We start from the raw sequence: 22,789 nt of genomic DNA on the forward strand, positions 1-22,789 counted from the left end.
CAGAGAGATGTGTACAAAGATGTTAATGGTACATTGGTTAGAAACAACCTAAACATCTGTCAGTAGCAGAATGGTACATCTTTACAATTAAACATTTTAGAAAAATTAAACTAAATATTTATATATTAATATACCTAGATTTCAAAAGCAGTGTTGAGTAAAAAATGGAAATTACAAAATGAAAAAATGGGAATAATTTATTTAGATTTTTTTAAAAATATAAAACATTATGACATCATTTATAAAAATATAAATGTGTAGTAGGAGTATAAAAACATATGCAGGAAGGATATTCTTTAGACAAATGAAGGTGGGGAGAAAAGAGACTGATTCTGGGAAAGGAATAAAGAGGGCTTCAGGTATATCTGTACCTTTTCTGTTTTTAAAGAAAAGTTCTGAAGCAAATATGGCAGAATCTTAATGCTTGTTAAATCAGGGTGGTCAAGATATAGATGTATATTGTATTATTCTCCATGCTTTTCTGAATCATTGGAATTTTATGTTTAAAAATGAATTTTTTTAATTAGATGAGTTGGGTTTTAGTGAGATGAAACAGCTCTTGAGTGAAATAATATCTCCTAACAAATGAGGACACTTAACAACCACAAGACAATTAAGTCAAGAGTGCTATATTTATTTATTTATTTCCTTCTAAATCAGGTAGGAGATTTTAACTTTGTGTGTCAAGGTTATTCAGTTACTTATCCCATAACTAAGACTATCTTAACTTGTTTTTATTTAACATCAAATCTGAGAAATCCAGTTTGACAGTTCCCTATAAATAAAAATTTTAGAATGAAAACTTCCCTACAGTATCTCCCAGTTCATATTTCTTTATTTAGAATTGTTATTGGTTTTTTTATTTGAATCATTCAGCTCTCTTCACCCCCACTCCAATTTCCGTTTATCTAAAACTGCTAGTAAACACAAGAAACTGTGCCACTGGAACATGTTCAGGTTTATTTTGCAAAAGACAAAATTCAGAAATAGTGATTCTGACTTTTAGAATACAATTTTGTGATAGAGCCTATTATAGTACATTTTAAAATCATTGAACTACTATAAAATGCTGACATAAATTTAGTGCTTAAGTAAATAATATTTGCAGACCATTTTCCTGTTTCAAAGACTTCTAAATGTCATGATTTATCATCAATTTTTAGTCAAAATTCTTATATTATTCCAATTATAACATTTCTCTGAAAATAATAAAATATCTCCAGTTCAAGTACATAGAAAGTATTTTTGAAAGTAGCAGTCTTGATTAGAACAAAGGGGATAATGTGAAAGGCTCTAAGATATATTAATAATTTAGTTTATTTTGAATTTGGATAATTTGTCATTATGAAAGTTTTAGAGTTTGTCAATTAGTGTTCAAAGAGAACCTTCAAACAGATTTGTTCTTTTTTTTTTTTTTTTTTTTTTTTAAGGATTTTCTTATTTATTTATTTATTTATTTATTTATTATTTTTGGCTGTGTTGGGTCTTCGGTTCGTGCGAGGGCTTTCTCCAGTTGCGGCAAGCGGGGGCCACTCTTCATCGCGGTGCGCGGGCCTTTCTCTATCGCGGCCCCTCCCGTCGCGGGGCACAGGCTCCAGACGCGCAGGCTCAGCAATTGTGGCTCACGGGCCCAGCTGCTCCGTGGCATGTGGGATCTTCCCAGACCAGGGCTCGAACCCGTGTCCCCTGCATTAGCAGGCAGATTCTCAACCACTGCGCCACCAGGGAAGCCCCAGATTTGTTTTTTAAATTGTTTGTTTTAATTTTGTAAGATGTCTTTATGTCTCAAATATATATATATATCTGAACAGCTGCGCTGAAATTAAGTGTAAGTAACAGAAATCATGTCAAAGGTAGCTTATTTCCAAAAAATTAATAATGTTGCATCAATTATAACCTTATTTTTGGACAGACCATAAGAAGGAAAAATATAAAGCTTCAAGTAGGAAATAAATCTAAATTCAGTGAGTTCTCTTAATTATCTTTACTAACAGGGGAAAGATTTATTTGACAGCTACGTATTTAACTCTTTGAATAGCTCATCAACTCAATCTTCTTGTACTATAATAAAAATTAGCAGTTTTATATTTCAGTTTTCTCATCTTCCTTTATATATCTAGAGCCAAAGTGCTAATGAGCACTAAACATATAAAGGATTAAAGAGAAGAAATGTATTCTAAAAGAATGGATAAATTGGATTTGTTGAATATTTAAGAGCTGGCTATATATGCGTGCAAAAATTAGTCCTAATTTAGAAAAATACTGGCCAGTTGAAATTAAAATCTTTTCCATCGGCATATATGTTGATCTGAGCTAATTAAGTTATAATTAAATACACTTTTAGGTAATACAAGTGAAATCCTTTCCTGAAGGAGTTTGATTGGTATGGATATCATTAAGGTTTTTCCAAAATGAAAAAATTCCATATTGGTTGCTTGCAATTTTGTCAAAGTATACATGTATACACAAGACAAAACCTAGAAGGTAGTATGCAGAAATGGCTAAGATAATGGTACAATTTTCTGTTTTCAGTATGCTTTTATTTTATTAGCCTTCTCAAAAACTAATTGATTTTATTTTTTTTACTGAAGTATAGTTAATTTACAACATTGTGTTAATTTCTGTTGTACAGCAAAGTGACTCAGTTATACATATATGTACATTCTTTTCCATTATGGTTTATCGTACTGAATATAGTTCTCTGTGTCATGAAAAACTTAACTGATTTTAGAAATTACATTCCCAATCAGTTGGCTTAGCCTCTGTAATGAATTAGTGACTTAATAGAAATGTTTTGAACCAACAACAGAAGGAGGCTACTGCTAACCACTCACAGTCCTTTCCTCCTCCTATTTGGTGGGTAGTTTGAGGACTGTTTACCTTGTTTAGGACTTGGTTAGGATATTTGAAAAGGGAAAGACCCCCAGACATTATGGCAAATGGCAACTATGGCTGCCTTGGAAAATGAGACACATAGAGTGTAGGAAAAAGGAATATGTTGAGGGAAAAGAGGACCTTTTAGAAAATTGTATTTGAGAAACATGAAATTTATAGTTTAGTCTGTTCATAGAAATCCTACACAAAGAGCATGCAAGAGTCCTTTGATTTCTAAAAGGACATAAAAAAGTCAAGGTCGCAGAACCTGTATCATTGGATGACCCTTAGTATTCTGCTTATAGTTTAGCGACATTAGAGGAGAAGTACTCAATTTAATGGAAAACTTGAGTTTCACCTCTTGTACACCACTGTAGTTTGTACAGTATTTCTTGTTGAGATAGGATTCATTGTATTATCTATCATGTAACAAAGTACCCCAAATTTACCCCAATATATAGCAACAACTATTTATTAATCACTTTTTGTGGGTCAGAAATTCAGGAGTGACTTAGCTGGGTAGTTCTGATTCAGGATCTTATGTGATTGAAGTCAGAATGTGGTCAAGGGTTTCCAGTCACCTGAAAGCTTAACGGTGGTTGGAGGATCCACTTCCAAGATGGCTGTTGGCAAGATACCTCACCACATGGGCCTCTCATCACAGTGTCCCAGCTATCTTCCTCAGAGTAAGAAAGAAAGAGGTCCAAGAGAGCAAGGAGGAAGCCACAGTGCTTTCTACAAGCTAGTCTCTAAAATCACACCTTTGCTTCCACTTTATTCTGTTCATTAGAAGCAAGTCACTAAGTGCTCCAGAGATAAGAAAATAAGTTCTTCTTCTTGAAAAAAAAGATTATCAAAGATTTTGTAGACATACTGTATTTAAAAGCATCACAGGGGGACTTCCCTGGTGGTCCAGTGGTTAAGACTCTGCGCTCCCTTGGGCTTGCCTGGTGGCGCAGTGGTTGGGAGTCCGCCTGCCAATGCAGGGGACACGGGTTCGAGCCCTGGTCCAGGAAGATCCCACATGCTGCGGAGCAACTGGGCCCGTGCACCATAACTACTGAGCCTGTGCTCTGGAGCCCGCGAGCCACAACTACTGAGCCTGTGTGCCACAATCACTGGAGCCCGTGCGCCTTGAGCCCGTGCTCCACAACAAGAGAAGCCACCGCAATGAGAGGCCCTCGCAGCGCAATGAAGAGTGGCCCCTGCTCGCCCCAACTAGAGAAAAGCCTGCACGCAGCAACGAAGACCCAACACAGCCAAAAATAAATAATTAAAAATAAATCAAGGGGGGCTTCCCTGGTGGCGCAGTGGTTGAGAATCTGCCTGCCGATGCAGGGGACACGGGTTCGAGCCCTGGTCTCGGAAGATTCCACATGCCGCAGAGCAACTAGGCCCGTGAGCCACAACTACTGAGCCTGTGCGTCTGGAGCCTGTGCTCCGCAAAAAGAGAGGCCGCGATAGTGAGAGGCCCGCGCACCGCAATGAAGAGTGGCCCCTGCTTGCCGCAACTAGAGAAAAGCCTTCGCACAGAAACAAAGACCCAACACAGCCAAAAATAAATAAATAAATAATTTTAAAAAACAAAATAAAAATAAATCAAGGGCTTCCCTGGTGGCGCAGTGGTTGAGAGTCTGCCTGCCAATGCATGGGACACGGGTTCGAGCCCTGGTCTGGGAAGATCCCAAATGCCGCGGAGCAACTAGGCCCGTGAGCCACAACTACTGAGCCTGCGCGTCTGGAGCCTGTGCTCCACAACAAGAGAGGCCGCGACAGTGAGAGGCCCACGCACCGCGATGAAGAGTGGCCCCTGCTCGCTGCAACTAGAGAAAGCCCTCGCACAGAAACGGAGACCCAACACAGCCAAAAATAAATAAATAAAGAAGCTTCCATTTAAAAAAATAAAATAAATAAATAAATCAAAAAAAAAAAAAAAAAAGACTCCCCACTCCCAATACAGGGGGCCCGGGTTCGATCCCTGGTCAGGGAACTAGATCCCACATGCCGCAACTAAAAGAGCCCGCGTGCCACAACTAAGACCCAGCGCAGCCTAAATAAATAAATAAATAAATATTTTTAAAAATAAAAATAAAAGCATCACAGGGATTGTAGATTGTGGTATACAGAAGAGGGTACCAAAAGATCAAGGGTGTGTGTGGGGGCAGCATAGTATATCATTTACCATAGGATAAATATTAATGAGAGTTAAAGGAACCTGGCAGAATTTAATAATGAATTTGACTCTCCTGAATCCTATTGTTATTCATCTCAGAGGAAAGAAATAGTCATAGCTTATTATCTTGAGAATAATTTCAAAAATTCTAATATGAATATAGACTTTCCAGAGGAGATTAGCTGAGCAGTGCTTTAGAGAACCAAGAAACTGTCGCATGTTATTACTTTAAAAGTTAAAAATTGTAAGAAATCAAGTAACACAAAAATGCATACACTTATTCTTGGCAAAGACTACTATCTTGTTTGCAGGACACCATTGTCAGACATAGTAACATATGTCATGATAGCAGTTATTATTTAGCAAATTTTATATTTTAATATAAATACAAATTCTGAGCAGGGATCGAGCCCAGGCCCCCTGCAGTGGAAGCGCAGACTCCTAACCACTGGACCTCCAGGGAGTTCCCCTGGATCATTTTTATGATCTTGGAAATGAGATTTTTTTATAATACGGCTCTGGGAACCACTTCAGTTGCAAACTAAATGCTACCCTAGGTGTGTAGGGTGTGACAAAAGATTTTGTCATCTTTCTATCTCTTTTTTTTTGTGTGTGGAAGTTATACAAAAGTCTATAGTGTTTTGACACAAGAAAATATAGAGAGCAAAAATGTAGAATACATAAAAGAATTTAGTGATGTTGGTAAATTTTCTTCACTCACTCATTCAATAACTCTAAACTGCCCTCTGACTTAAAGTCCTGTTTTAGGGCTTCCCTGGTGGCGCAGTGGTTGAGAATCTGCCTGCTAATGCAGGGGACACGGGTTCGAGCCCTGGTCTGGGAAGATGCCACATGCCGCGGAGCGGCTGGGCCCGTGAGCCACAGCTGCTGAGCCTGCGCGTCTGGAGCCTGTGCCCCGCAACGGGAGGGGCCGCGATAGTGAAAGGCCCGCGCACCGCGATGAAGAGCGGTCCCCGCACCGCAATGAAGAGTGGCCCCCGCTTGCCGCAACTGGAGAAAGCCCTCGCACGAACCGAAGACCCAACACAGCCAAAAATAAATAAATAAATAAATAAAGTAGGGGGGAAAAAAAATTATATAAAAAAAAAAAAAAAAAAAGTCCTGTTTTAATAACCAAAATAGACATTACTGAATGTTGTAAAGTTTTTTCAAATTCTAGGATCCGAGATACAAAGTATATATTATATGAGTTTATTTGAACTTTTAATTATTTAGAGACCATGTGTTCATGTGTATAGAAATGTTTTTATGCTTTATTTCTGATTTTCTATATATAATTTATTTTTTATACATCTTTTTTCATCTAAGTTATATGCTTTAAACAGAAGTTTAAAAATACAAAGAATGCAGTTGTTACTGAAAGATGCCAGTTAGACAGTTGGCAAATTTCTAATGTAGCTATCATTGTGATTAGATCAGCACATACATGGTAGCTTTGAGGAGCAGGAAAGATTTTATAGGTTTAAAACAGTAAAACAGTGATGGAGCTGTGGAGCTGCCATCAGTGCTAACATTAAGAAAGTAGGATGTGCTGTACCTGGCAATTGCAAGTAAACCTAGAAGCTCTGACATGTTTGAAGAAAGCTGATGTCTAAAAATTCACTTGTCAATCAGACAAGAAGTGTTTTTTTTTAAACATCTTTATTGGAGTATAATTGCTTTACAATGGTGTGTTAGTTTCTGCTTTATAACAAAGTGAATCAGCTATATGTATACATATATCCCTATATCTCCTCCCTCTTGTGTCTCCCTCCCACCCTCCCTATCCCTCCCCTCTAGGTGGTCACAAAGCACCGAGCTGATCTCCCTGTGCTATGCAGCTGCTTCCCACTAGCTATCTATTTTACATTTGGTAGTATATATAAGTCCATGCCACTCTCTCACTTCGTCCCAGCCTACCCTTCCCCCTCCCCGTGTCTTCAAGTCCATTCTCTACTAGGTCTGCGTCTTTATTCCTGTCCTGCCCCTAGGTTCTTCAGAACCATTTTTTTTTTTTTAAGATTCCATGTATATGTGTTAGCATGTGGTATTTGTTTTTCTTTTTCTGACTTACTTCACTCTGTATGACAGACTCTAGGTCCATCCACCTCACTACAAATAACTCAATTTCGTTTCTTTTTATGGCTGAGTGGACAGAAGTATTTATTGAACTCCTCCTATTTTCCCAGTCTTGGTAGTCCTTGATAGGAATACAAAAAAAAAAAAAGAGTAAGATCTTTCCCCTTTAAGGAGCTACAATCTGGTCGGGGAAACAAAGATTTGGAGACCCAAAGCAGTTAGCAAGCAAATTAAAAGACAATGTGAAGTCCCGATTACATGACAAAATGAAATCCTAATTATCATTTTACGGTACAGATAAAACATATAGGACCTTAATTTAAAAATAAAAATTCCCAGTGAGCTGAAGGTAGGCTTGATCAGGCACTCAACATTTAGTTTAAGTAGGGGAAAGAAAACAAATTCTTAACTTGCTTATGTGGTAGTATGTGCATAGATATGTAAACTTAAATGTTGTGCAGCATTTTAATAGAAAAAGAATAATCTCTAGGCAAGAACCCATATTATTCCAGGCTACTTTGGAGAACATTAAATAAACTGAAAGCTAAAACTGAGGGTTTTGAAAGAGCAATTTCATTTACTATAACTTTATAAAATTACGTAATCATGACTTCAGAGGAGAGAGTGCTTCTTTTTGTTTCCTTATTCTTTATTTTTGTTTCTTTATTCTGTAGACGGTTCTTCAGTGAAAGGCATTTGCCCATGGTGTATTCCTCCAGTTATTATATATGACAGTTTTGGCAGACACTGTATGAACTTTAACTTGTTCTGCTGTCTGGCCTTCTGTAGCTTATAAAATCCTAGCCTCACAAGTCTAGGTCTTGGATGACCTCTCCATCCTTAAACTGTTCATATCTCATATACTCTGGACTTCAGGTGCACCACCCACTTAGGGATCTCCATCTGAGTTTCAGGCCCCCATAGCTTCTCTCAACATCTAGATACTTTCTCTATTGCAAGTCTCTTAAACTATATTTATTTGTAGGTTAGGTTTATTGTCAGGTACCTGGTTTTATATACATTGTAAATGCTTTAAAATAGAGTATTGTATACAGGTATATGATAAAAACACCTGTTTTTAAATATGTTTTTATTATTTGAACAGAAGTTAGAAATTATATCATTAGTCAAGATATGTAACTATCAACTGATTTCCTTGGCAAAGTAAAATATGGTTTACATTATCAAAACACATAGTACCTTTCCTGAGAGAGGAACTTTAAAAAAAATATGACTGCTTATGTTCTCACCTTTGTATTACTCACCTTTGTAAAAAAAAAAAAAAAAAAAAAAAATTTATCCCTGTATTCCTTTAAGGCTTGATTCTTTCTTTTCATCATCTCTTATTAGATAGAAATGCCCATTATACAATGGCACATGACAGCCTAGCCTGGGGATTACAGAGGATTGGAGAAAATGTGTGTACGTAGCAACTTACCTTCTTCGTCAGAGCAAATGTCCCATTCCCCCTGGTTTTGTTTTTAGAGATTGGATCAAATATACCTTCTTTTTATATGTAACACTTCTATATTACTTTTCTCTGGAGATTAGTCTTTGTTTATAGACTCTCTGGTAGAATAATAATTAGAAGGAAAAAAGTTATTCAACAAGTTTATTCATTAAAGTTCATAGTTTTTCCCAAGGTGTCATAATAAATATATCACAAACTCTAAGAAAATTGATATCCAAATCATTTTAATGTTTACATTGAAACTTCCGTTGTAGAAATGTTTCCAAAACTGAATTATTAATTCATCCTAACTCTTTCCTGTTCTGAGACTCTGGTTTTGTTTTTGTTTTTTTTATTGAAGTATTGTTGATTTACAGTGTTGTGTTAGTTTCTGGTGCATAGCAAAGTGATTCAGTTATACGTATATATACATATTCTTTTCCATGTTCTTTTCCATTATGGTTTATTACAGGATATTGAATATATTTCCCTGTGCTATACAGTAGGACTTTGTTATTTATCTATTTTTATATAGTAATTTGTATCTGTTAATCCCAAATACCTAATTTATCCCTCCCCCACCCCCTCTCCCCTTTGGTAACCATAAGTTTGTTTTCTGTGTCTGTGAGTCTGTTTCATAAATAAGTTCATTTGTGTCATATTTTAGATTCCACATATAAATGATACATGGTATTTGTCTTTCTCTTTCAGACTTACTTCACTTAGTATGATAATCTCTAGGTCCATCCATGTTGCTGCAAATGGCATTATTTCATTCTTTTTTATGGCTGAGTAGTATTCCATTGTGTATATATACCACATTTTCTTTATCCATTCATCTGTTGATGGACATTTAGGTTGCTTCCATGTCTTGGCTATTGTAAATAGTGCCACAGTGAACATTGGGGTGCATGTATCTTTTCGAATTATGGTTCTCTCCGGATATATGCCCAGGAGTGGGATGGCTGGATCATATGGCATCTCTCTTTTTAGCTTTTTAAGGAACCTCCATACTGTTTTCCATAGTGGCTGCAGCAATTTACATTCCTGCCAACAGTGAAAAAGGGTTCCCTTTTCTCCACAGCCTCTCCAGCATTTGTTATTTGTAGACTTTTTAATGATGGCCATTCTCATCAGTTTGAGGTGGTACCTCACTGTAGTTTTGAATTGCATTTCTCTAATAATTAGCAATGTTGAGCATCTTTTCATGTGCCTGGTGGCCATCTTACGTCTTCTTTGGTGAAATGTCTATTTAGGTCTTCTGCCCATAGTTTGATTGGGTGTTTTTTTTTCTGTTAATGAGTTGTATGAGCTGTTCATATATTTTGGAAATTAAGCCCTTGTTGGTCACATCACTTGCAAAGATTTTCTCCCAGTCTGTAGGTTGTCTTTTCATTTTTTTTATGCTTTTCTTTGCTGTGCAAAAGCTTATAAGTTTGATTAGGCCCCATTTGTTTATTTTTGCTCTTATTTCTATTTACTTGGGAGACTGTCCTAAGAAAACATTGGTATGATTTATGTTGGAGAATGTTTTACCTATGTTCTCTTCTAGGAGTTTTATGGTGTCATGTCTTATATTTAAGTCTTTAAGCCATTTTGAGTTTATTTTTGTGTATGGTGTGAGGGTGTGTTCTAACTTCATTGATTTCTATCTAGCTTTCCCAACACCACTTGCTGAAGAAACTGCCTTTTCTCCATTGTATATTCTTGCCTCCCTTGTCAAAGATTAATTGACTGTAGTGTGTGGGTTTATTTCTGGGCTCTCTGTTCTGTTCCATATGTCTGTTTTTGTGCCAATACCATGCTGTTTTAATTACTGTAGCTTTGTAGTATTGTCTGAAGTCTGGGAGGGTTATACCTCCAGGTTTGGTCTTTTTCCTCAGGATTGTGTTGGCAATTCTGGGTCTTGTATGTTTCCATATAAATTTTAGGATTGTTTGTTCTAGTTCTGTGAAAAATATCATGGGTAATTTGATAGGGATCACATTAAATCTGTAGATTGCTTTGAGTAGTATGACCATTTTAACAATATTAATTCTTCTAATCCAAGAGCATGGAATATCTTTCCATTTCCTTGAATCATCTACAGTGTCCTTTATCAGTGTTTTGTAGTTCTCAGCTATAAGTCTTTTCACCTCCTTGCTCAGATTTATTTCTAAGTATTTTATTTATTTTTTGATGCAATTTTTTTTTTTAATAAATTTATTTATTTATTTATTTTTTGGCTGTGTTGGGTCTCCGTTGCTGTGCGTGGGCTTTCTCTAGTTGCGGCAAGCGGGGGCTACTCTTTGTTGCGGTGTGCGGGCTTCTCATTGCAGTGGCTTCTCTTTGTTGCAGAGCACAGGCTCTAGGCACGCAGGCTGCAGTAGTTGTGACATGCGGGCTCAGTAATTGTGGCTCGTGGGCTCTAGAGCGCAGGCTCAGTAACTGTGGAGCACAGGCTTAGTTGCTCCGCGGCATGTGGGATCTTCCCAGACCAGGGCTCGAACCCGTGTCCCTTGCATTGGCAGGTGGATTCTTAACCACTGCGCCACCAGGCAAGTCCTCTTGATGGGATTTTAAAAGGGATTGTTCTTTTACTTTCCATTTCTGATACTTCATTGTTAGTATAAAGAAATGCAACAGATTTCTGTATGTTAATCTTGGTGAGTCTCTGTTTCTTAATTTAATACATAATTTTAGTTTTTGCTTTGTTATTATACTAGAAATAATTTTTGAGGGGAGAAGAAACTGAGAAGTGGCATATCACTTTTTAAATCCTCTTCCCTGGCTTCTAAGCAGATTTAAATAGCTCTAATATTGTATATTTCCCCTTTTTGTACCCTTTCTCACATTTCCCATTTTTCTTTTTTCTACTCTTCTCCAGAGCCCACTAAACAGAGTTACTGTATTCTGTTCTTCCCTGATTTATCTTGACCAAGGCCTGAAAGGCTGTTTTTTCAACCTCAGTAGGTTGGGGCTAGCCCTCCAAAACAATCTAATTTCTCTTATTAATATATTATATTCTGTCATCCTAAAAGTTCTCAAAATCTGTTTTAAAGATATTTGTTTCTTCATACTTCCCTGGCGGTCCAGTGTTTAAGACTCTGCGCTTCCAATGCCGGGGGTGAAATTTTGATCCCTGGTCAGGAAACTAAGATCCCACATGCTGCGTGGCGTGGCCAAAAAAAAAAAAAAAGATATTTGTTTTTTAGTTAGAAATGCTTTTTGCATTTGATCTGTTGTGACATGTTGTGGTGGGTGGTTTGGGGGGGTGGTTGTGGGGTTTTTTTGTTTGTTTGGTTGGTTGAATTACATGAAGAAAATCCAGCTTCACACAGATATGTAGTTGGGAAAGGGAAGAGTATTTTAATAACCTTTTTAGAAATTGTAGATATTTTCCTTTGATACTATTCCAAAACTTGGCAAGTGGTCATTTCTTAATGTTAGTTGCAGTATGAAAGCTGAAACCAGTGAACTCTTCTGATACATTAAAAGCCATTGGTCTGTCTTGTACTTTGAATGTATCTTTTACTTATGTATGATTTTGTAGCATCATGAATTGGTCATTTGGAAAATACCGGTTCAGGGAACTATGCACAACTTCCAAATATTGACTTATTTCATGATATAATATTTTAACTCACATTTAACATCATCAGTGATCTCATCAGAAAAGTCTTTTTACTGGGCAGCTGTCAAGATTACTATAACAGAAGTTTTCCAAAATTTGCACTTGAAAACTTAAATTTTTTCATAAACAACAAATCTTTTCAGTTGTTTTCCTTAAAGTGGGAAGCTAGCTTCATTTGCTTTTGAGAAAATGTCTGAATAACCATAGCTTGCATGATAATCATTCTTTCAAGTGAAAATGGCATTCCATTAAAAAAGTGACTAGTTCAGCTTGCAGCTCGAACACTTGCACAAGTGCTTTTCCCCCTGTACTTCAGTATGAAATAGAAGTCCTTTGTGTATATTTCCCATTTTGTCACACAGAATACTAAAAAATGTTAGCTTGGGATCAAAATTCAATAAAATTAATAGTTTTTACTGTGTCATCATCAAGGATATTCTTAGGTGAAAATGGCTTCCTTTTTGATCGAGTATACGGCATTGAAGAATACAATGAGTACAGTTTGGTAACATGGCCTTGGTCATACTCAGGCACCAGCAGTTTTACTCACCATTGCTTTTGTATCATCAGTATAAATGCCAACACAGTAAAAAAGGCAAATAATATTTAATACTATTGTGACAATTGTTGACCCCATGAGTTTCAGGGTCTGGGGTTTGATTTTACCCTACCTACAAGCTAATAAGTTACAACTTCATGAATGCTGGAAGAAGACATGAGACTCCTGGATGAGAGAAAAAAAGGTCTCTGTTATTTATAGAACAGCAAGCAGCTAGAGCATTGTATTTGCATTGGTCTCATGGTGGGGGACACAAGGTGGACCCAGGTGCATGCCTGCACATGCAAAGGGTTGCATTATGCTGTTAAAAGATGGTGTGGTGCCTGATGCATTTCTTGAGCTATTCCACAGAACGCTAGACCTGTGAAATGTTGCATAGCATGTATTCTTCGTGGTAATTTTTAAAGGCACAGGAATGTATTATAGGATCCAAAATCAACAGTAAGAAAACTACTTAGCGGGAATTCCCTGGTGGTCCAGTGGTTAGGACTCCACACTTTCACTGCTGAGGGCCCAGGTTCAATCCTGGTTGGGGAACTAAGATACCGCAACCTATGTAACGTGGCCAAAAAGAAAAAAAATAAAAGTTTAAAAAAAAAAAGAAAACTACTTAGCTTCATTTTACCATAGAATCTCTAGCTAGCACTTTTCCCAATATTGTATTTTAACAACTCTTATTGAATTTGTAGTCCCCTTTAAGATATTGCTAGAATTTGATGGGGGAGAGATGGGGAGGGCACACCTAATTTATCATTTGCACCTAATATGCTATGTTCTTTCAGTGTCTTTGTTGCTTGCTTAAGGCACTCTTGCCATGTTATGAAAGCTTTTTCCCTGAAAGATTTTTTTTCTTTGCCAATTAGACATCTTTCCATACACTTGATACTTGGCTCTAAGATAAATAGATAGATCCTAGAATCCTGATAAAACTATTGTAAAGTAGTTCCCAGGCATTCTGTAAGTCATTAAACTGTGATTTTTTTTTCTTTTCTGATAAGTTCCTTTTGGAAAACCAAATAATTCCGAGATGGGTATCTTGTTTTCTCTCTCCTGTTGTGCTTATCAGTAGTGGTGTGATTTTTATATTCCTTATTGGATGGGTTTACCCACCGTTATTTCTACCTCTAATTGCTCTTCACTATTGAACATTAAGGCAGCATGTTTCCCTCTACATTTCATCCAAATAATGATGTGCAGGAGGTCACTGACTTGTCCAGACTCCCTGAAAGTGTCATCTAGAATGTATTCCTGCTGGGTGGCCTGTGGCCACGGTAGATGTTGCTTTCCTTCTTGCTGCTGCTGATTGAACATTTTCTCTTCCTCCTCTTTCCACATGCTGCCACCACAGAATCCCTGTTCTTGTCCCCGGCTCTTGTTTCTCATCTTGTCCTGAGGACAGAGTGAAAACTTTTTAATAAAGCTGAGTCTAAAACTCTCCCTTCTACTTTTTTGATAAATGTCCATTTCTCTTTTACATGAAGAAGATAATAGATCTTTATAGTTAGTTGTTTTTACTAAGTTTTTTCTTGGCAAAGTAAAAAGTTGGTAGCCCTTTATCAGACCCCTAGTTTTGTTTTGAATTTTGCTGTTCTAGGAATGCTTAATCTCAGTTTCTTTAAGGTTTTATCTTTCCCTAAGATTTTTTTATTTTAAGGAGAATGACCTCGCATTAACAAAGGAAAATGAAGATTAGAAGTGTGAACCAGATTTGAGGAAAAGGTGATTATGGGTTTTTTTTGTTTTTTTTTTTAAGATTTATTTATTAAAATTTATTTATTTATGGCTGCATCAGGTCTTTGTTGTGGCGCGGGCTCTTTGTTGCAGCGCGTGGGCTTCTCTCTAGTTGTGGCGCGCAGGCTCCAGGGCACGTGGGCTCCATAGTTTTCATCACGCAGGCTCTCTAGTTGAGGCACATGAGCTCAGTAGTTGTGGCACGTGGGCTTAGTTGCCCCGCAGCATGTGGAATCTTAGTTCCCTGACCAGGGATCGAACCCACGTCCCCTGCAGTGTAAGACGGATTCTTTACCACTGGACCACCAGGGAAACCCCTGATTATGTTATATTTTAAAATGTGGTGCTCTACAATAGACAGCAGAACAAGTGAAAATATATTGGATTGAAAGAGAATTGAGAGTGGCTATCAAGAGAGAGGGTGGTTGGGGCTTCCCTGGTGGCGCAGTGGTTGGCAGTCTGCCTGCCAATGCGGGGGACGCGGGTTCGGGCCCTGGTCTGGGAGGATCCCACATGCTGCGCAGCGACTGGGCCCGTGAGCCACGGTTGCTGAGCCTGTGCATCTGGAGCCTGTGCATCTGGGGCCTGTGCTCCGCAACGGGAGGGGCCGTGATAGTGGGAGGCCCGCGCACCGCGATGAAGGGTGGCCCCCGCTTGCCGCGGCTGGGGAAAGCCCTCGCACGGAGGCGGAGACCCAACACAGCCAAAAATAAATAAATAAATAAATAAATTTAAAAAAAAAAAAAGAGAGAGGGTGGGCCTGAAGATACAGATTTTAGGAAATGAATACTCAATAGACTTAACACGAGAATGAACAATAAGAAAGGTGTATAATGAGGGAAGAACAGTGTACCCATGTGTGAACCTTAGAGAATGCCCACATTTTTAGTCTAAGAACAGGGACCAATGAAAACACCAAAACTTAAAAAGCAAACCTAAATATTATACTGGTAGCCAAAAAGGTATCAAGAAGGAGGAGCTGCTCACTAGTGTGAAATACTGTCACTAATGTGAAATTCCCAGTTTTCTGTGGTTTTGTCCTGAGGGTGGCCACATCCCAGTGGCTAAAATTCCAATTGAAAGCCCACCACCATTCTGGCTGGAAGAACCAGAAAGGAAAATGAGCCCAGAATAACCACAGTCACCAGAGAAGGAAGGAGCCCCATAAAGGAGAGAGCCAGAGAAAGTAAACCTGAAGTTCTGTGTTTAAACTCAGCCCGTCTCTGGCTCTCCCTAAAACCAAGGATGTGTGGGCAAACTGAAAGCAGTTTGCAGCTGAAGCATAAAGGAATGAACTGAGAGCTGAGCTGCTGCTCTTCAGAGGAGTGACAGTTTGGAGTCTGAGTCTAACCAACTTAATTTCCTGCAAAAACAAAAACATCAACACTCTTTGGCACCATATAACAGAGTATCTCCCCAACATAATATTCACAATGTTCTGGGTACAGTCCAAAATTATTCAACATATGGCGAGTCAAGAAAATATGACCCAGTTTCAAGGGAACAGATACCAACCCTGAGATGATGCAGATACTGAGATTATCAGACAAGGATTTTAAGTCAGCTGCTATAACTATGCCCAGTCATCTATTAGGAGGTAGTTAGGAAGGCAGGAAGAGAATTAAGGTTTTGAGAGGATAGCATTTAACAGAAAGGTACTCCACTGTCATGCTTTGTCAAATGGTTAACTTTTAATGACAAGTTTGAGAAATACTTGAACTGTGAAATGCTGGTTAAGAAGCTATTGCCAAATCGCCTCTGTTAACACGTAAACTGGTTTGGCAGAACTTGAGTAAGTCTATCTAGGGTGATTTTGGGGTGTAAATTTCTTCTTGGACATTCTTGAGCACAAAAAGGGCCATACCAAAGGTTTTTTCCCCAGGCAGTATTTAAACATCAAAACTTGGCTTATAACTATGCCTCACTGAGAAATATATTTGTTGTATGACAGACAGGTTTTAGAGTCTTAAAAGTAGTTTGCATTGGTGCACTTTGTAAATGTTACCCTTCTATATCTTCCTCACCATGCTAGATAATAACCCTACTACTTCACCTTCTCTAGCAGTGGGGACCTGTAAACTGAGAGGTTAAGAGCCTGGGGCGGTAAGGCTTGGGTTCCAATTGCAGCTACTCCACCTACTAGACTGTAGACAAATAGTTGATCTCTCCAGAGCCTTAGTAACTATAGTGAACATTAAAATCAAATCAAAGTACTTAATTCACAAGATTATGTGGATTTAGTTAAATAATATATGCAAATTGCTTAAATAACAACCATTTTCATGAAGATATTTTCTGCTCACCATGGTAGTGGTATGACAAAAAAGTAGTAGTTAATGAAAAGGATTTTCCCAAATCATTTCATTTTAAAGTAGTGTTCAGAGAAGGGGTGAAGGAAGTATGGGAAACCTTACTTTTTAAAATTAGTCACTTAAGTTATTTTTCTATTTTGCATAAAAAGGCATTCCCACAATTAGATATTTCTTCCTATTAAGCAAATTAATTCAGAAAGATAACTTTTTTTTAATGTTTTATTGTAACATTGAATTGATAGAAGTTTTGGGGGATTTACGTTAAATCAAAACCTTGTAAAGAACTTGGAAGTAATTGGGATATTTAATTTTATTTTTATATTGTTTATTTTCTTGCCTCTTCCTTCAGAACTCTGGGATGGATCCCATTTTGCCCTGGAATTGTTCCCGCACTGGCAGTGGATTTGCCTAGCACACTGTGTCATGCGGAACAGACAAGGCTCCTAGGATTTGTGTTCCTCTTGCTTTTCTAGATTTTCAGTAATATTATTGAGGGTGAGAGAACTACAGATTTCACATGGCCATAAGTTCTTATAAATACAATTTCTGTGTATTTTTTTTAAATTATCTTTTGTCCTCAAACTTCTTTTTTAATATGCTTTTATATCCTTATCAAATCTCTTGTAACTTTTTTCTGTTCCTATTTTCTACCTTAAGCTCTTCACTTTCTCAGCCCTTTTTTCACTTTCTCCCTAATTCAGCCATATTCAGTGCCTGACTTCACCATAACATTTTTGTCTCAATATATCTAAAACTGGTAAATTCAACCTCAGTTTCTCCTTTAACATTTCATTCTTAGTTTCAAAAATCTAAGTGATAAGTGAATCCTTATTTTCACTTTCTTTTTCCACTACTCATTTTTTCTTTTCCTGTAGTAAATTTTATTAAGTTAGTATTTATAACTATTCCACAGTTTATATTCCCTTTACTAATCCATCCCATCTCACCTGGGCTAACTTCTTGGCTGACATTGTTCCAAGTAAGAACATAGCTCTTTTCTGTTTTAAAAGCGTAATCTCAGAAATGAAATCAAATATTGGCTACACTCAGTTGCCTGAGCCACCTGAAAATAAATATTCCTTTTGCATGGAAGGATCTCAACTAAATTTTAGAGAGAATCTTTGATATGAACCCTGGAATAAAGCGATAGTCATTGCTATAAGTTAAATATGTATCATTGAAGACTTACCACCTTTATTCAGTATTAGCCTTTTAAAGTTTAGATTCCGGAAAAAAAAAAATGGAAAAAATAACTAAGAGTTTGTTTTATATACCATAAAGAAGAGAATGTTTCTGGTTTTAATTTCCTTTTGAAGTATATGGCTTCAGGCAATCAAATAAATTGGTACAATGTCAAAATAAAAAAATAAATAAAGTTTAGATTCCTTCCATATGAGAGGTATTAATGAGTTTGAATTGAATTATCTTTAAAAGTTCCATAACTCAATTTAATTTTGCTGACTTTAGTTGCTTAAAATTTTTAAGAAAAAACATGATTCTGATTAAAAATTTTTATTGCATTTCTTCTTCTCCCCTAGCTTTTTGGAGCTATAAATTGACAAATAAAAATTTTATATATTTACAATGTATAGCATGATGTTTTGATATATGTATACATTATGAGATGATTACCACAGTCAATCTAATTAACATACCCATCACTTCACATGGTTATTTTTCTTTTTTATTGTGGTAAAAACATTTAAGATTTATACTCTTAGCAAATTTCAAGTATACAATACAGTAGTATTAACTATAGTTGCCATGCTATGCACTAGATCTCCAGAATTTATCCATCTGCGTGACTGAAACTTTGTACTCAACATCTTCCCACTTCCCCTACCCCCCAAACCCTGGCAACCACCGTTCTACTCTGCTTCTATGAGTTTGACTTTTTTAGGTTCCACATATAAGTGAGATCATGCTATATTTGTTTTTCTGTGCCTGCCTTATCTTATTTTACATAACATAATGTCCTCCAGGTTCATCCATATTGTCTCGAATGACAGGATTTCCTTCTTTTTTAAAGCTGATGTGTTCGGCCTTAAAATGTGTGTGTGTGTGTGTGCGTGTGTGTGTGTGTGTATACACACACAATATTCTATTGTATATATACCACGTTTTCTTTACTCATCCATCATCAATTGACACTTAGATTGAATTCATATCTTGGCTATTGTGAATCATTTCTGTATTTTTCACATTGATTTATAAAAAAAAAAAAACTTTCACTTTTAGTACCAAATATTAAAAAGGCAGGTATTGAGGAAAATATACATTTCTTTCTTTGAAATGTTGGTATCTAACAGATCTTGGATTCCAACACAAAAAGATTTCCCATTATCGCTGCATTAAGAATAAGAAGGGTTTGGACTAATTAAATATTAGCCACTTTTTGTATTTTCTCCTTCTTAAATATCATTGCATATTCAACTAAGTCTTGAACAGAACATTTTTTATATATAATACACATCTATGAGAAGCTTAAATTGATTTACACTAAAACAAATTCTCCCAATTTACATAAGAGGAAATTTAAGGAATCATTTCACAACGTCTTCCAACTGCTTCAAATGGGTTTATCTTAATGATTTAGTTGAATGACTTATCCAGTGCCATACTGGAAGTGTAAATGAAAAGTACGACGTGTAAAACTCTTATTTCAGTATTCATTCCACAAGTTCGCCATTTCCAAACTAGTACTTGGAACAGTTTATAATGTTAAGTATTTTAAGTTTTAGTACCTCAAAATAAATTCATTTGTTGAATGATTTAATGTTAAAATCTCCTAAAATATAATGTTCAGAATTCTCTTGCTTTCTTATTTGAAGTTGTAATAACTTCAACTTCCTGCAGTGCGGGGTCCACCTGGATAATATTTGAAAATAGAAAAATACAAATTATCTCTTTTAATGTTTACTTACTCACTGGGATGTTCAGCAAACTGAGTAGTCTTCATTAGGTAAGATCATTTAGCATTTAAAAGAAAGTCTGAGTTTCTGGGGAAAGTGTTGGAGTTGCTGTTAGCTATACTAATCCTAAATCCTTTGAAAAAATAAATGATCTTTTTCAGAAAGTTGTGTTCGATTGCTACAGTGGAAAATAATATTAACATTCTATACCCATTTTAGATAAACCTTACTTCAAAATGTTAGAGAACTGCTTTGCTTTTTTTTTGAACTAACACGTTATGGTCTCTTCCGAAATTTTTTCTTAGGATGTGGGGACATAAAACTTTCATTTGAAATATATCAATAGACTTATTTGGTGCAAATGATAGAAGGTGCAATGCATTGCTCAGTACAATCAGTAATACGTCTCTTCAGTAATGATAACAAAAATGATAGTAAGCAGAACTGTTCCTAACCCCAAAGAAGCTTGAAGTCCTTAGTTTAGATACTTCATAGAAATTCCTCAATAAGTCAGTCCTCCTTTTAACCCCTGCCAACACAAGCAAGAAATCTTTTCCAGATAAATTCACCCACACCAGTTATCAAATCTAAACATCGCAGAAGTAAGTCAATACCAGTTATCTGGCGAGCCAGCTAAAATTTATCATTCTTCTCCTGCCTTTTCCTTCACCTCTTTCCCACCCCCACCCCCACCCCTTAGTTTTTAGGCTTCTTTAACTTCAGAAGCAATCATTCCTACTTTATGTCAAATTCAGTACTTTGAAAACCGGAGTAGTCTTCATTACTGTTTTCTGTAACTACCTTCATTTTCAGACTAAAATTACAGAAGCACTTCTTTTTGGTTCTTTCTAGCTCCTAATAGAATATTTTTATTTCATGTTGAGAATTTCAAATAGTAAGTTTTAAAAGGAGGCTAATTACTCTATTAATCACTTGTTTTATTATTTATTTAATATCTTAAATTGTCAAATGTTTCTATTCTCTTAATGTTACCTCTTCTCTGATTTTGTTGCTATAGATTTAATATAATATAACCTTTTAAGAGTTTGTTTTTATACTTGTAGCGTCCTGAATGATTGGTTAGCTTTAAAATGTTGCCTTTTTTCCTAGTCCACACTAAAATCCATTGAGTGTTCTAATTGCACATAACACTAAAGCCTTGTCTACCACTTTTAAAAACAAACTGTGAATGTGAAAATGTCTTTTGATATGACTACTTTATAAAGCTCAGTAAAGCAGTTTTAATCCAGAAGAAGACATGGCCTAAATATTTGTCAGACAAAAAGTATGCAGCAGCAAATGATCTTTATTTTACCTAAGTCTAATGACATAATATATAAAAAAAATTGTTTGGGTTGCTAAGATTATATTTTGCTAATTACTGTAAAGTAATATACTATTTTAGAAATGGTAAGCAAACACTAGTATTTAGAAAAAGCTGAAAAAGTAGAGCAATAAACTGAAGAAACTGGAGAAGATACTAATTTTAAGAGAAACAAACTGGAATCAGGTTTTTTCCCTAAAGAACAAATAAGACTCTTAAGAAATTGAAAGAACCTTTTGAAAAGCAAGATTATAAGGGAGATGTACTCAGATGATAAGAAACAATGAAGTAAAATCATCCATTTTAGTAAGAGCTACAATGACCTTAATTGAATAAAATCTAAAAAGTCACCTAATATAAAACACTGGTTTGAATTTGAACTTAAATAAGACCCTATACAGTTTTGGCCAAATTATAAATGATTGAATAATATTAGGACTTCTTCAAATATTTGGATTTATCAATTTGTAGTTTTAAAAGGTACACAAAGTTCTCTAGGTATGACTGAAGATTTTTTAAAAATCTAAATGTTGACTTTTGTGTCATGATGAATGTAATACCAGTGTAAGCCACAGGGTGGTGGCAGGAACTTGTGTTAAAGGAGCTTAAATACATAATTGCACTATCTTTAAAATGTTTGTTAAATGCTAAGGAGCTGTAGCTTGGTTTTCTTTATTCCTCTAATACAGCCACATTTCTCAGCAAAGAATCTATAACAAAATACAAAGACATTGATTTAAATGTATAGGCCAACAATGGGAAAAAAAGGAAACTCACACGGATATTTTTCTTAAAGTTTCTAGTCATGTCAGATGCTTGGTGATCAGAGTAGCAATTTCATCAAGATGTGAATTTGAGGAAATTTCTTGAATTAGCAATACTGGAAATAGTAATTGAAGAAGTTACCAGAAATACTTCATGTCTTCATCTTATTTTTCTACTTTCATTTTCCTTTTTCCCTGAATGTTCTCGTTGAAAAAAAAAAATCTATTGTACCATATATATATATATATCTGTAAGCTAACTAAACTTATTTTTCATTGAGGAAGATAAATTTTCTATTGTATTTTCTGTTAACCCATTCTCATTTGAGTTTAGAAGCAATTTAAAGTGGTAATCATTTTATATCTTTAAGGTAAGAAGACAAGAGGTTTCTTCTCCAAGAAAAGAAACTTCACCAAGGAGTCTTGGCATTCCTTTATTCCATGAAAGGTAGTTCTATATCCTTTTATGCCAACCCTACAAATTATAAATATTGAAATATATTTTTATGTACATATTTTAAATTTTTAGCAATTGTAAGAAAAAGCAGCCTTTTAAAACTAGAAGAGAACAACTCAAGGCTCCTCCATGTTAAAATGACCTAAATAAGTCATACAGTTAATAGCAGAGATGGGTCTAAAAACTGAATTCTCTGAAGTTCTCCTATTTCAGTAGAACAAGTACTATGGCCACATTGTTTTGTATGGGTGGCTCTTAATGTTAACCTTATCAAAGTGAGGAATATTTAATTTTTTCTATTTAAGATGTTCACAGAGGACAAAAAGTCAATACACTGAAATTTCTAATGTAAGAATGAGACAGCCAGCATAAGTGTGATATATGAATAAGTAGGTATGCTAGTCTTTGCTACATTTATGTATTAGAACTTTAATTTATCACTTACTTTGTACCTGACTCTCCAAATATTAAAGTTGTTTTAGGAAACATTTTCTAGGAATTTAAAATGATTTTTTTTTAACTTTAACCTTTCAGTAATTAT

At 36.0% G+C, this 22,789-nt stretch overlaps 1 protein-coding gene across 6 annotated transcripts in view; it reads left to right on the forward strand.

Moving 5' to 3' along the window:
* TANK (TRAF family member associated NFKB activator) overlaps positions 1 to 22,789 on the forward strand; it is a 103,969-nt gene that overhangs the window by 70,505 nt on the left and 10,675 nt on the right. For all 6 annotated transcript variants that reach the window (XM_057551700.1, XM_007183167.2, XM_007183171.2 and 3 more), the window contains exon 5: positions 22,163 to 22,239. In XM_057551700.1, the coding sequence (XP_057407683.1) occupies positions 22,163 to 22,239 (77 nt within the window). The remainder of the gene's footprint in view (positions 1 to 22,162; positions 22,240 to 22,789) is intronic.

This window comes from Balaenoptera acutorostrata, chromosome 8 (assembly GCF_949987535.1).
Source record: "Balaenoptera acutorostrata chromosome 8, mBalAcu1.1, whole genome shotgun sequence".
Taxonomy (NCBI): Eukaryota; Metazoa; Chordata; class Mammalia; order Artiodactyla; family Balaenopteridae; genus Balaenoptera; species Balaenoptera acutorostrata.